This window comes from Paramacrobiotus metropolitanus, unplaced genomic scaffold (genome assembly GCF_019649055.1).
Source record: "Paramacrobiotus metropolitanus isolate TYO unplaced genomic scaffold, Prichtersi_v1.0 Parri_scaffold0000085, whole genome shotgun sequence".
In the NCBI taxonomy this organism is placed as follows: Eukaryota; Metazoa; Tardigrada; class Eutardigrada; order Parachela; family Macrobiotidae; genus Paramacrobiotus; species Paramacrobiotus metropolitanus.
The window spans coordinates 614,990-627,836 of NW_026570305.1; the positions used below are offsets into that span (position 1 = coordinate 614,990).

Genomic DNA, 12,847 nt, shown 5'->3' on the forward strand with positions numbered 1-12,847 from the left:
TTTTTGCCTCTGGCGCATAAAACGCGCAAACAAATGACAACAACAACCGACAACCGTAAAACATATCGGCAAAATGTCACAACAATCAATGACAACATCGGATAATTAAGCACGTCTATTTAATCAGCATTCGGTAACAATTAAATCTTTTTGCGGTTAGCGTTATTGTTTAAGTGAGCAAGCTTGCGTACCGTACACATGTTGTCTAAACCTAAGATTTTTTTTAATTAAATAACAACATGTGCCTTCGGCCAATCGCTAAATCAGACCATGATGTTGTGCTCTGCAGTTTCATTTGTGTGGAAAACACAAGACAGTAATTTCTTCGAACCGACGCTGTGCAATCTGCACTAGCAATATGTTCCAGTAAGTGATCAGGTCCAAGCAAGCGAACTGACTGTACAATACCGCGAACGATTGTATCGTATGATTCGTATCCGCCATAGCATTACTTTACCGTCAATCCAAACGTTACGAAATGTGATTCACTACTCACGATCCCGCGTAGCTTTAAAAAATCACTTTTTTAAACGAGGCTTTCTAAAAGCTATGTACTTCTGATCTAGGTATTACGCTTTACGCATTTTAAAAGAACAGCTTTTTGCAGTTACCGGCATATTTTCACAAAAACATGCGTGCTCCATTAGCATTTTTACTGTTAACGATGTGCCTATTCACCGCACATTCGGCACTGGTCGTCAATAACAAAGGCCGAAATCGCATGGACCAAAGCGTTTTTAACACGGTCAACGCTGCCATTGATAAAGGCTGCTCGGCGTACACGACGTTTGTCAACAGTCCGGGTATGCGCAGGGACGGATGGAAGTACAACATGTTGGGCCCGCTGAACTGGATATTCGGGGAGTTCATTTCCGCTCTGAATGGCCACTTCGGGCATGATCCCTACGCTTGGGAAGTTACCACCAAAAGCGGCAATGAAACTGCAACATGGGATAATTTTCAGCGTCAGCGGGAATACAAGGTACGTGTCGAACGGCTCTGTGATATTTTGTGTAATGTACGTCAGTTATTCAAAATGGCGTATTTCGTGTCTAGCACAAGCTTACATTATTTTTCTTCTTTACAGCGCGATGGCCCGGAACAAATGTATCAAGCTGTATGCAACAATAAGTTTCACGTTACAGTAAAAGTTGTTAGAGTGTCATATGATTCGAAGTGACAGTATTCGTTTCAGCAGGATCTGCAGCGGCAGTTGTTGAGTCATGTTATGATTAAATTCAAAATTAAATAATAATGGAGTATTTGCTGTACAATAATCAGGAAATCTTCGTTTATCCATGGTCTGAAACTGTCAGTTTTGTTTCATATATGTACGTACAACAGTTGAATATAGTGACTAGTATACTGTATTAAAGTCAATGGAATAGCGACTTATGGGATATTCACTACCAAAAGAGCATTGGTTGATCGCGAAGAGGTCAAGACGCTTCATAAGCAAGTTTAATATTTGGTAGAAATACAGTTCGTGGTTGCGACGTCGTGCATGTATGACGTAATACAGATATGCCATGTGTGCATAAACGAAAATGTAAAAATGCCGCACAAAACGAGTGTCAAATTCTGTTTTGCAAATACAGTTTGACCCAAATTTAGTACCATAGAGAATTAGGGATGATCGAACTATACAGTTGTTATTACGGTATTTGCTCTTGGTTTTTGTGATTCAGAGGTGAAATAGCTTAACAGGCGCTTGAACCTTTGGGCACCATTCAACGGTACAGAAGATTTATTTTGTGGATGCGATAAACATGACTGGCTTAATAACCTGCCGATATACATACATGACTTACATGAGGAAAAAATAACATTTGGCTGACTCATCAGTCTGCAGTCTTCGGCGAATGTAACAGTATATACTTCGAGTATTCATTTAAGCAAAGCTGACTTTGCTAAACTGTAGTTAACAGATTCTATGACCAATGGATGAAGCAAACAACTCTTATAGTTAGATGAAAAACGAAGGCTTATCGAAAGGAACACATGAACAGTGCCTTCGGTTGCCAGGTTGATGGTGGACTTACGACTTTTGCTCCTACTTAGTCGGAATGTTAGGATTTCTGTTGCCACTGAAACCATCACCCGGATGTCTGGGACCTGCTGGACCGCGGCCCGGTCTTCCAGCGGCCCCACTGCCTGGATTCGGGCGTGGCTTGCTGCCACCACCAGGACTAGAATTCCGTCTTCGCACGCGAGATAGAGCAGGCGATCCAGACTGCGCACTGTGTCCACCAGATGGTCCGACTGCATCGTCCAAAGTGGCTGCCCCGTGGTCCTGAGCCGAAAGGTCACCTGCTACTTCTTCTCGCCTCTCCTTACCAGCGTCAGTGCCCATGGCGGCGTAAGCCATCTGATAAAGGTCAACAGACATGTTTATACAACTACCGGCAATGAATGTGAGAACACTTACCAGGGACAGAACAGCGGCGGTCACAATCATGGCGGTAGAAGCGAACTTCATGGCTGTGGAGATAGTTAAGAAAACGTTCGTTAATAGGTGGGAAAGTACTGTACTTTTGACTTTGGAAAACTGAATTGTGAATTTGACAGTGATACCACGCCGGCTTAAATAGGGATTTTGCTTAGGTCTTTTAGTCTGATCGCCCACTTGAGTTGGATGATTTCCTAGCACAGGAATTCTTGATGAAGCAGTTTAAGAGGAATTTTGAGAAATATCAGTATGTAGTGCCGGCATTTACGCTGATAATGCTGGTTTGTCTGTAAGTGCTCGGCTGGTAAATTTGTACTGCTTGCGCTTTTAATGTGGTTCTGGAAAACTGCGAGCATGCGATGCATAGTTTCTGGAACTTCGCGAATAAAGCCGAAAATTGTTTATCGTAGTGCCGGTCTCCTAATACTGCTCCTAATAAATGCTGCAAAAATCTAGGGACGCGTGAATTCCTTGAGCTTTGGAAATTCTGTTGAGGTTTCTCCTCTCAAAGTGTAGTTCCTACATATTAAGCCATGTGTGATGCCGAAACGCCGAAACGCATTGCCGAAGCGATAAAACATTGTTATTATTGACAAATTATTACAAAATTTACACAGTTTTAACCGGACACGGTTTTATCAATATTACACTGTACATGGGACTTTGTCGTTGCCTTCAGGGAGTCCGTCAAGTGAATCTTAGAAATTTCATTTTATTTTCAAGCAGGTGCAATACACTCGCCATTTGCAGTAATTTTATTATGAAAGTATCGTTTGACTAGCGTTTCAAATGACGATAGTGCTGTCTTCGGTTGTGCAGTGAATTTGTTTCGCGAACGCTTTCGATTAAACTATAGTTATTCCAATAGATTAATAACTATAGATTAATCGAACAATACAAATAACTTATTTGTATTGTTAGTTTTCGTCCTGTTTTGTGTTAGCTTTTTTCCTGGTATGCATCTACATAAACGCATACATGCATCTCTTCTCGGGAAGCATTTTTGAAATGTCGACAATAAGTGTTTTGGGGAATATACGATATCTTTGGCTGGCAAAGTGTCGCATTAGCACGTTTTAGAGTGTTAACTAAGAAACGTTTGTTTTAGATAGCCTGCAAGGAAATTAAGCAGCAGGATCCTTAGCTTCTGTATAATTGTAATATAAGGAGAAACATTAGCATCCACCATTCGGTCGCACATGGGTTAACTTGAAAGCTCCTCTTCAGGACCGCAAAGCGAAAACACGGATAGAATCATTAAAGAGTGAGCGACTTCTGAATGTCAAGGTTTTGCAGGATTTATTATAAGCATAACAGCTAATTATAAAAGTGTTTATTTGTGCTGCATCGCAATATAGATATTACGTTAAACAGTATTTGGCTGCAAAACTTCCAAAAATTATCCATTGCATGATCGCAGTTTTCCCGAACTACATTAAAAACGCAACAGCCACAATTTTACCAGCCGGGCACTTCAGACAAGTCAGCAGAATCAGCAAGAATGTCGGCACCACATACAGGTTTTTTCTTTTAACTACTTCAACAAGAATTCCTGTGCGTGGAAATCGTCTAGCTCAGGTCCGCCATCAGACTAAACAGACCGACAGACAATCCGTATTTAAGCCTGCATCGTATCGCAAAGAAACTCACAATTCAATTTTCTAAAGTCAAAAAACCCTTTCACTAACGTACCAAAAGAACGATTTCCAGTTATTTCTGCAACCATGAAGTTCACTCCTACTGCCATCATTGTGGCTGTTGCTGTCCTGTCGCTAGTAAGTGCTCCTACAATGGTTCCTGGTAACTGTAGAAATGAATCTGTTGACCTTTGTTAGATGACCTATGCCGCCATGGGCAATGACACCAGCAACGAGAAGCCAGCGAAAGCAGCAGGTGACCTTTCGATTCCGGATAACGGAGCGGTTGCTTCGGACGCCAACGATCAATCTGATGGCAACGGTGCAAAATCGGAGCCTGTTGTATCACGTGTGCGAAGGCATGGGGCAGGAGGTGGCGGAGGAGGTGGGGCAAGAGGTGGCGGAAAAGCTAGCGGAGGCAGCGGTAGGGGCTCTCAGGGAACTGGTGGGCATCAGAACGCGAAACCAGCTGGTGCGAAAGCTGTGCAAGGACATTCGTCCGATAAGAAGGGATCCAATGGTTTTAATGACGGCAGACAAACAGGAGTCGCGTGGGGCAATGCAGGATAAGTGGACTTTCAGGTTTCCCAGCTGCCATATCGGTCGTGATTTTCTTTCTGGTTAGCATAATATGATTTCCTATCTAATTTACATGTAGTTTGCTTTGTCTCTTGGCTACAGACCCACTAACTAAAGTTTGCGCAAATAATTTATCTGGTTTAAAAAATATATTTCATACAATCGCAGAAGATTTTTTAGCTTGGATGTTATTCTTACAGTTTGAATACACCATACCGCACTGTGTAACGGCGGTTTTTAATGTCAGTCGTAATCACTGAATTTACAAAGTAATAATAATCAACTAGCCTGTACAGTGAATTTCATCGCAAACTGAAGGACACCACACAAATAATACACCATTGAACGAACATTGAACAGGTATGCTTGAGGAACAAAATATGCAAATTTCCATTTTTAAATTTTCCAAGCAGGGCATCGAAATGACAACAACGACTGTCAACGTATTTGCCGCAGCGCTTTCTCCGAAGAAAGTCTCGAGTGTTTCCTCAAGATTGGGGCGGCAACGGTACGCTACCTATTTACCGGTAAAAATGCACATATTAATTTTACCGGTAAAAATGCACATATTAATTTTTAAGCATCACACGCGTATCCAGGTCAGCAATCCACAAAGAATAACGGTTTTGCCAGCCATTGTACTGACTGTAGTGTGTACACCCACTGTACCCTGTACAGCGAACATGACAGCATGAATGGCTGGTGAAATACTCGACAAAGTTTCTAAAAATTGCCCATCGCGTGATCACGGTTTCACCGAACCACGTAGAAAGCGCTGCAAATACAGTTTTACCAGCCGAACGGTTATGGACAGGTCTTGCATTCTCAGCGCAAATGTCGGCACCACACACTGGCATTCCCTCTTAACTTGTACTTCATAAAATACTGCTGTGCTCGAAAATCACCTAACTCAAGTGGGCAGTCACGTTGGCGATCAGGCTTACAAATCAGTCGAAAAGCCACATTTAGGCCTCCATTGTAACGCAAACAAATTCACGATTCTGCTTTCTGGAACCTGAAACTCTTTTTCTCACGCACTATACGTACGAGCGCTTTCTTACTTTTTATGTAATCATAAAGTTTGACCCTTCCGGGGAATCTGGGCATACAGTTCTACGACGCGTACGAAGAGATATGGTGGATTCAGTATGCTCTGGAAGCTCAAGCGGTGGGAAGTCTTCACGTCACTCTCCGACCGTCTACAGCGTCAAAAAATTGGTTTTAATGGCGGCAAGCAGCATCGCATTTGTCTCTAAGAGGATAAGTCGCAAAACCACCACTATTTCGGTCATCTGATCTCACACTTCGTGTGTGGACACGCACGCAGTGACATCAGATGCCCGATTTAGACTGGAATATGGGTTTTTACATTAAAATACGGTTGTCCAACAGTTTAAGTAACTTGCTTCGCCTCTTGGCTGTAACACCAGTTACTGTTGATTTCAGTTTCAGGCTTTCAGCCAAATTATTTGCTCTGCAGCAGAGCAGATAATTTTGCTGAAACTGAAATTTTTAAAGGTATTTTTTAGCTAGATAATTAACGTAATATTATGCTATTCCCAGTCTAAGTAAACCGGCTACATGCGTGGGGACAGGACCTTATCCCATATCGCAGCAACATCCGTGCGAGCTCAAGTGGCGGCGGCGGCACAGGCCAAGCCGAATAAGGTGATTAATTGTCCGAATATCCCGCAGGACTTCCAATTCTGTCTATTCAGCCTCCGGCATTTATAACCATTGGACCTTCTGGACCGGGAGCTACCCGCTTCCGTTAAGGGAAAACAACTTGACCGGGAACTAATCTGGATCAACTGTACTCTGTTTTTATACTGCCTGCTACTGTCGATTTCTAATTTTGCACTGCGTGATGTGCCTCTGCATAATATTCGGACGTTAAGGTAATGAAAAATAAAGGGCTGTAAACCGGCGGTTTCGAAGCCAGTCATGATGTACAATCGCGTGCTATATCGACCACAAAGACACTACAGAGTACAGAAACATTATTGTTCCATTGGTTCACACAAATGTCAATTAACAATAATCGCGTATCTTGATCATCCCTAATACGCTTTCACGAAAACAGGTGAACAACAAATCGAAACCTGAAAGAGTTTTTTGTTTACCCATGCAAACAAGTTTCTGCCGTGCACTGTCCTAGGGTTAAAGGGCATTCTGATACTGATCAACCATCTCCAAGATTACTCGGTAGTACGGAATGTACGAGAATGTACTCGTACAACACAAACGTACCGCAGTGCCATGCCGCGTTGCACGTTTTTCAAATAGCGACATTGCGATCAAAAATTTTAATCATGCATGAGTTATGGTCGCTGCCTGTATAACGTTTAAAATTATTCGTTGCGGTTTTCTGGGCACATACTACTGTTATATCAAAAGCGGAGAACTTTCAGTATTATCATGTAGGCCTTTCTTGGCCTTTTCAGCACGACTACCCATCCTATACTCGCAAATTGGTACAATTTTCATCCAAATCGTTCATCAAGGCTTTCTCTGCTCCGAAACTGACAAACAGGATCAAGTAGACATATTGGTAAGGCGATAAAACAAAGTTTGTTCTCAAAGCCTGTTGTTCAGCACAGAAAATCATTTCTTTCGCAATATTTGGTTGTCGAAAAGTTTGATCATTAAGCACTTTGTGATTCAACAGAAGCCTTCCGGGCTTCACAACCATGAAAGTCACAAATACCGGTATCTTCCTAATTGTCGCTGTACTGTCGCTGGTGAGTGACTTGAAATTAATTTTTGAAATTCACAAAAATGCTAACATTTGTATACTATTAGGTGGCTTATGCAGCCGTGGCTGAGCATGCCGGGGATGAAGAGACAACACAGCGAGCTGCGGACCTTCCGATCGATCGCACTCACCGCGACGGAGCAGTTGCATCCAACGAAACTGTCAGCCAATTTAATAATACCTCTGCGCACTCTGCCCGTGTTATCGTAAAACGCAGCGGCGGTCACGCGCATGGTCACGGGCCAGCCGGTAGCCATCCACCCACTGGCTCTACCAACCACAAGCCGCACGGCACCCCGGACAACCAGAAAGGATAGTTTTGCTTGCAACGTGTTTATATGTCAAGATTTGTAAGGAGGTATCGCGAGCTGGCAGTAGAAAATGAAATGGCCACCATTGTGCATTTTTTCAATGGTGTTTGTTGTCGTTTTCTTAGGTTAGTCTATTGCATATTAGTGCGCTTACCGAATTATTAGAATTGTCATCTTTGGAGTTCCCCATTCAAAATTACGGTTTACCTGTTTGCGAAATTCGTTTTCGTACATGCTAGGTGCTAATCAGTATCAAAACAACCCTTTAACCATTAGCAGAAACTAGGAAGGTTTCGTATATTTCTGATAACTAAAGAAGTGCATTCGCTTTTGCGGGCGCAGCATGATGTATCAGGGTTATATGATAAACCTAGATTCCTCCTGATGCCAATTTTAATCATTTTTATATCCAGAATAACTTTAAGTTTCCAGAGTAAGAGTAGATGTTATAAGGGTCAGTTGGTGAACTGTATGCCGCAAAACCGCCGCTTGATTCCGGAAAAACGAGTACCACACCTCTTTCGGCCCGGTACGTTTTTTCTGGAACGGAAGTGCTTTTCGGCGTTTTCGCAAGCACACCATCTTAAAATTTTTGCAGCACAATAAGCATTAGAGGCACCAGTAACGCTCGCTGCACTTTTGAAAAGGTCACAGATCAATCTAAAGTTACTTTTGCATGGTAGTTTCATCTGCTACTCGATCCGGTCAAAGAATAGCTGTTTAGGCCGTGGTGTCAGCCTGTCAGAGAGTGCACGGCAAAGGTTTACGGGAAACGTTTTCACTGGCGCACCGTATGAACGAGTTGCCACATGAGATCGCCGGTCACATGAAAAATAGAAGGAGAGGAAGTGATTTCGCCCGTAAACTGCCACGCTAAGGGACGTATGTTGCATCTTTGTTACTCGCAAGTAAAGTCGAGTTCGGACAAACAGATTGTGCCAAAATAAATAACATGCAGGGGTAATTTGCATAAGGAGAACGTATGAATTTGATTTTTTGCATCAGCTAAGTTATGGCTATAAGCCATTTTCATAGTAGCCCGTGCTGCCGCGCATCGCATTTCCGGTTGAAAATGTCTATATTTGCTGCAATTGATTACGTATTTCTGCTGGCGCTTCGGGTAAAGTCGCTGTCGGTTTTGCCACGGTTCGGCTTGTTTTCCGGTTCGGGACATCACAAGCTCTGTAGCAACTCGTCTATACTCAATTAACCGTCCAGTTATGCCAAGACGCTTCGATAAAATTGTTTGGTTCGAATTCACACGCCGGCAAATTATCCGGGTGAAAGTGAAACTGGCAGTATCGAAAGCACTTAATACTCGTAACACAGAAGAACATAAGAATGAATAACCGTTAGAGGGAAAAGTTTTAGCCAGCAGTCTTCTGAAATGGCGGATAGTTTTGCCGGCATAAGTAAAGCTGTATACGCACGACAGGACGTTCGAGCTATCCGGGAGGTTCTGCTGGAGACAGACGCATGTACGAGTATTTATACGACCTTCAAAATAATATCTGCTACAGAACGGCAAGACCGCTAAGCAGGTGGCCGCCGTTTGCGAACGCAGTGATATGTGGACGACTAGTACCACTCCAACAATTCAACCCATTGTTTTTTCGATACGTATTTACAGTAAAATCCCCGTTACATACACCTTTATACAACATTCACCTCTTTATTATCGCACCCGGACAACTGGGAGTGTGACATTTCACCGCACTCAAACTCGACGCGCGACTTTTCGCCGCGAAGACATTTCGCCACCGGACATTCCCACGCTGGGATACTTCGGTTAGGGGGATTATGCTTTGAGTCATTTTACCTTTCGACATTTCGACGCAGGACGTCTGGTCGCGGACAATTCGCCATGGGACTTTTCACAGGATGCGACAAGTCGCCGCAAAATAATTCTCCACCGCCGCGGAGTCTTCCAGTTTTTCGTTTTTTTAGGTTTGTTCTTAGTTTTTCTTCGGTTTTTTGAAGTTTCTTAGGTTTCTTAGGTTTCTTTCTTCGGTTTCTTCGGTTTCTTAGGTTTCTTTCTTCGGTTTCTTAGGTTTCTTAGGTTTCTTAGGTTTCTTAGGTTTCTTAGGTTTCTTAGGTTTCTTAGGTTTCTTAGGTTTCTTAGGTTTCTTAGGTTTCTTAGGTTTCTTAGGTTTCTTAGGTTTCTTAGGTTTCTTAGGTTTCTTAGGTTTCTTAGGTTTCTTAGGTTTCTCACGTTTCTCACGTTTCTCAGGTTTCTTAGGTTTCTTAAGTTTCTTAAGTTTCTTAAGTTTCTTAGGCTTTCTTAACTTTCTTAGGTTTCTTAGGTTTTTTAGGTTTCTTGGGTTTCTTAGGTTTGCGAAATGTCGCTTCATCGAGATATCCTTGCGGCGAAATTTCCTTGCATCGAAACGGCCATGGAACGGAAAGTCTCGCGGCGTAAAGTCCTGCCGACGAAATGTTCTGCAACGAAACGTCGCACGGCGAGATTTCCTTACGACGCGATGTCCGGTCCAAAAGTCCATCGACTAGTTGTCCGCGGCGAAATGTCGCGGTGCCTTTTATTATATACGTGCGGTTGAGAACCGGTCTGTTCGGTGGATTACAACACTGCATTACATACAGCTGTCTGAATAAGCGCAGAAAAGTTTGAAAGAAAGTTCCGGTTTCTGTTTCAAACCTATACGGTACCAGATCCGACCGAAAAAAAACCAGCAAAAAGGGATGAAAAATTAAAGAACACCGGTTCCTTCTGAAGAATAAACTGCCAGTAATACGGTAGCTTTTTGAAAAGGTGCTGTATGCAAAGCAGAAGCTGCAAAGCCTGTTTTTTTGGAGGAATAACATGATATGAATAAACAAAACGTCAGCGGCACCTTGCTTAGTTACTATCAACCAATACATGGCAGCCCCGGGGGTAGAGCTGTAACATACACCTCTCTACAACATTCACAAAGCTGGGAACGGAGGGTGTACGTATGTAGTAGAGATGTTACGGTACCGACCCATCAACAGTGACACCCAGTCCCAGTCGCAGGCTTCAGTGATACGACCTTTGTTTTACGCACCCTCCATTCAGAAACATTCGTACGTATTTCTAGATATACGGAATTTGGAGGATTTTTTTCACGTGTGTAATAATTTTGGTATGCAGTGTGGTGTACTTTAATTCTGTGGGTGTGCGTGCCTGACCAGAGCCCGGTCACCGGCTCCCGGCTCCGAAAAATTTCAGTTTCTGCAGGAAGACAGAGTAACCCTTGGATGTACTTAAAAAAATATTATGATCGGCCATGGTAAAGTGGGCGTGGCTAAACCAAATTCCTTTGGCATTAATGCATACAGCACTATGTATTGGGGATACCGTATTAATGTAGCGTAAGAGTATGTTAGAGATTGGTATAAGTAATTTCAGTAGACCGATCCTCGCTAATCGTTCTAAAAACTAGTGCTATTAATAATCGAGAAGAGTTAAAAGAATTGTGAAACTAGTGATTAATGAGAAGTTAGAACGCGTATTGTATTTGTGCCAACGTGTGTATGATACTCTACCGCGGGACGTATTCCGATTTCCCAATACAGTACATACATACTACTCTCGTACTATCTGTAATTTTTCTCGGCGGTTTATCTAACAGCAGGAATTTTTAGACGAAGTGTAGAAATGATCTGACTACCGATTACACGTATTTGTGATAACCTCTGACATTGTATTAAAGGCACATTGCTACGGTATTCGTGATTCTCGCCCGGACAGCAGAGTGGCAGTGTGCCATTTTGACGTCACTAACAACAGGGATTTTACGGTGCGCCAACAGGAGAACTATGCATTCGCTCTGTTTCTGGTCGTGTGCGGTAATACGGGCGGTGGTGTAATACCGTGGCCATAGCACCGCCACTTAATTTAAGGAAACTGTAAATATTTTTATAAAACATTTGTCACCTCGTTTGCAGAGGATAGTTTCCTGTAAATTTTCATGCATCTGCCGAATTAACAAACAGCATAGCTCGCGAACGCGCGCTGTTTGAAAAGTGCCGGGATAAGCACTTGTTGTTATGGGCCTACGATGACTTCCCGGCGTAGCTTAGGCGTACGGCTCCAACCGCCACTGGGCGCCATCCTGGCGAGAATCGTCAATTCCTTTAATATTTTGTACGATGTCATACCACTGCATGTATTACCACTGGAATTCAAGTTTGGCCACGCCCAGTCAACCATGGCCGATGGAAATATTTTTTCAAGTGTACGCAAAGGTTACTTTGTCTTCCAGCAAAAAATGAAATTTTTCTGAGCCGGGAGCCGGTGACCGGGCCCTGGTAAGACTGTACGCAACACCGTGGTTTCACTGTGCCCGTTTGCTGCCACGTAGTGCGTACTCGATTGTTTTCAGCAATTTTACGCTTTTTCGCTCCTTGAACTAGTGCGATATTATCGCTATAAAACAGCCGTGGCCGGCCATTCGTTCGGCCGTGGTCGTCAATTTGTGATTGCGACGCCACAAGCTGACCAGAGCCCAACGGAAAGCACTGCCGGCCATTACTGACTACAAGGAGCGGGTAACCGCCGAGCTGTCATCAGCGATTGCGCTTCCTGCCGGTATTTGACCGTTGGACGCCGTTTGGTTGTCTTAGATCTACGAGTACAACCATGAAGTGTACACACTTCCGCCCTACCGGGTCGAACTGATGGACTTCAAGGATCTGTCACCGCATTACAATCTCCGGAAGCCGAAACGAATCTGTCACGTATTGCCAAATACGCTGTTGTTTATTGCTGCTCGTACACAACTCGACTGACCATCTGCAGCTGGTATTCGCAGATACCGTTGCCGTTGCTAAGACACAGTATGACTCCATTACACCTTCCCCAGTGGTGAAACCATTCATCACTCACTAAAGAAATTATCAAACCAATTATTTAAGTAAGAATTCCAATTCCATTATAGTAGGTAATATCAATTCAGCATAATGCGTTCGATATCCTCAACATTTCCATTCAGCTTGCTGCGCTTGCGCTTTTTCTTCTTCTTCCGAACACTTACCCGTGATACGCCATCACTGGTAAAACACGTTTCCGGTTCCGCATTTCCGGTCGTGCATAAACGCTCGGTTGCTTCCTCAGCACCGTCCACTACTTTGTTGT

General features: G+C 43.3%; 1 protein-coding gene and 1 long non-coding RNA gene across 3 annotated transcripts; both read left to right on the forward strand.

The window, feature by feature from the left end:
- The first annotated feature begins 104 nt into the window (after positions 1–104).
- Positions 105–1,382, forward strand: LOC129596068 (uncharacterized). Of its 2 annotated transcripts, none has more exons than XM_055493230.1 (3): positions 105–366; positions 598–982; positions 1,088–1,382. In XM_055493230.1, the coding sequence occupies exons 1-3, from the start codon at positions 359–361 to the stop codon at positions 1,178–1,180; spliced, it is 486 nt and encodes a 161-aa protein (XP_055349205.1). In that variant the 5' UTR covers positions 105–358; the 3' UTR covers positions 1,181–1,382. The 2 variants fall into 2 exon arrangements, with proteins under 2 accessions (XP_055349205.1, XP_055349206.1); XM_055493231.1 differs by having other exon boundaries at positions 608–982.
- A 5,575-nt stretch (positions 1,383–6,957) lies between these two features.
- LOC129596053 (uncharacterized) lies at positions 6,958–8,013 on the forward strand. The gene is made up of 3 exons (XR_008691379.1): positions 6,958–7,216; positions 7,334–7,406; positions 7,468–8,013. It is a non-coding gene; the product is annotated as an uncharacterized LOC129596053 (long non-coding RNA).
- Positions 8,014–12,847: the final 4,834 nt, after the last annotated feature.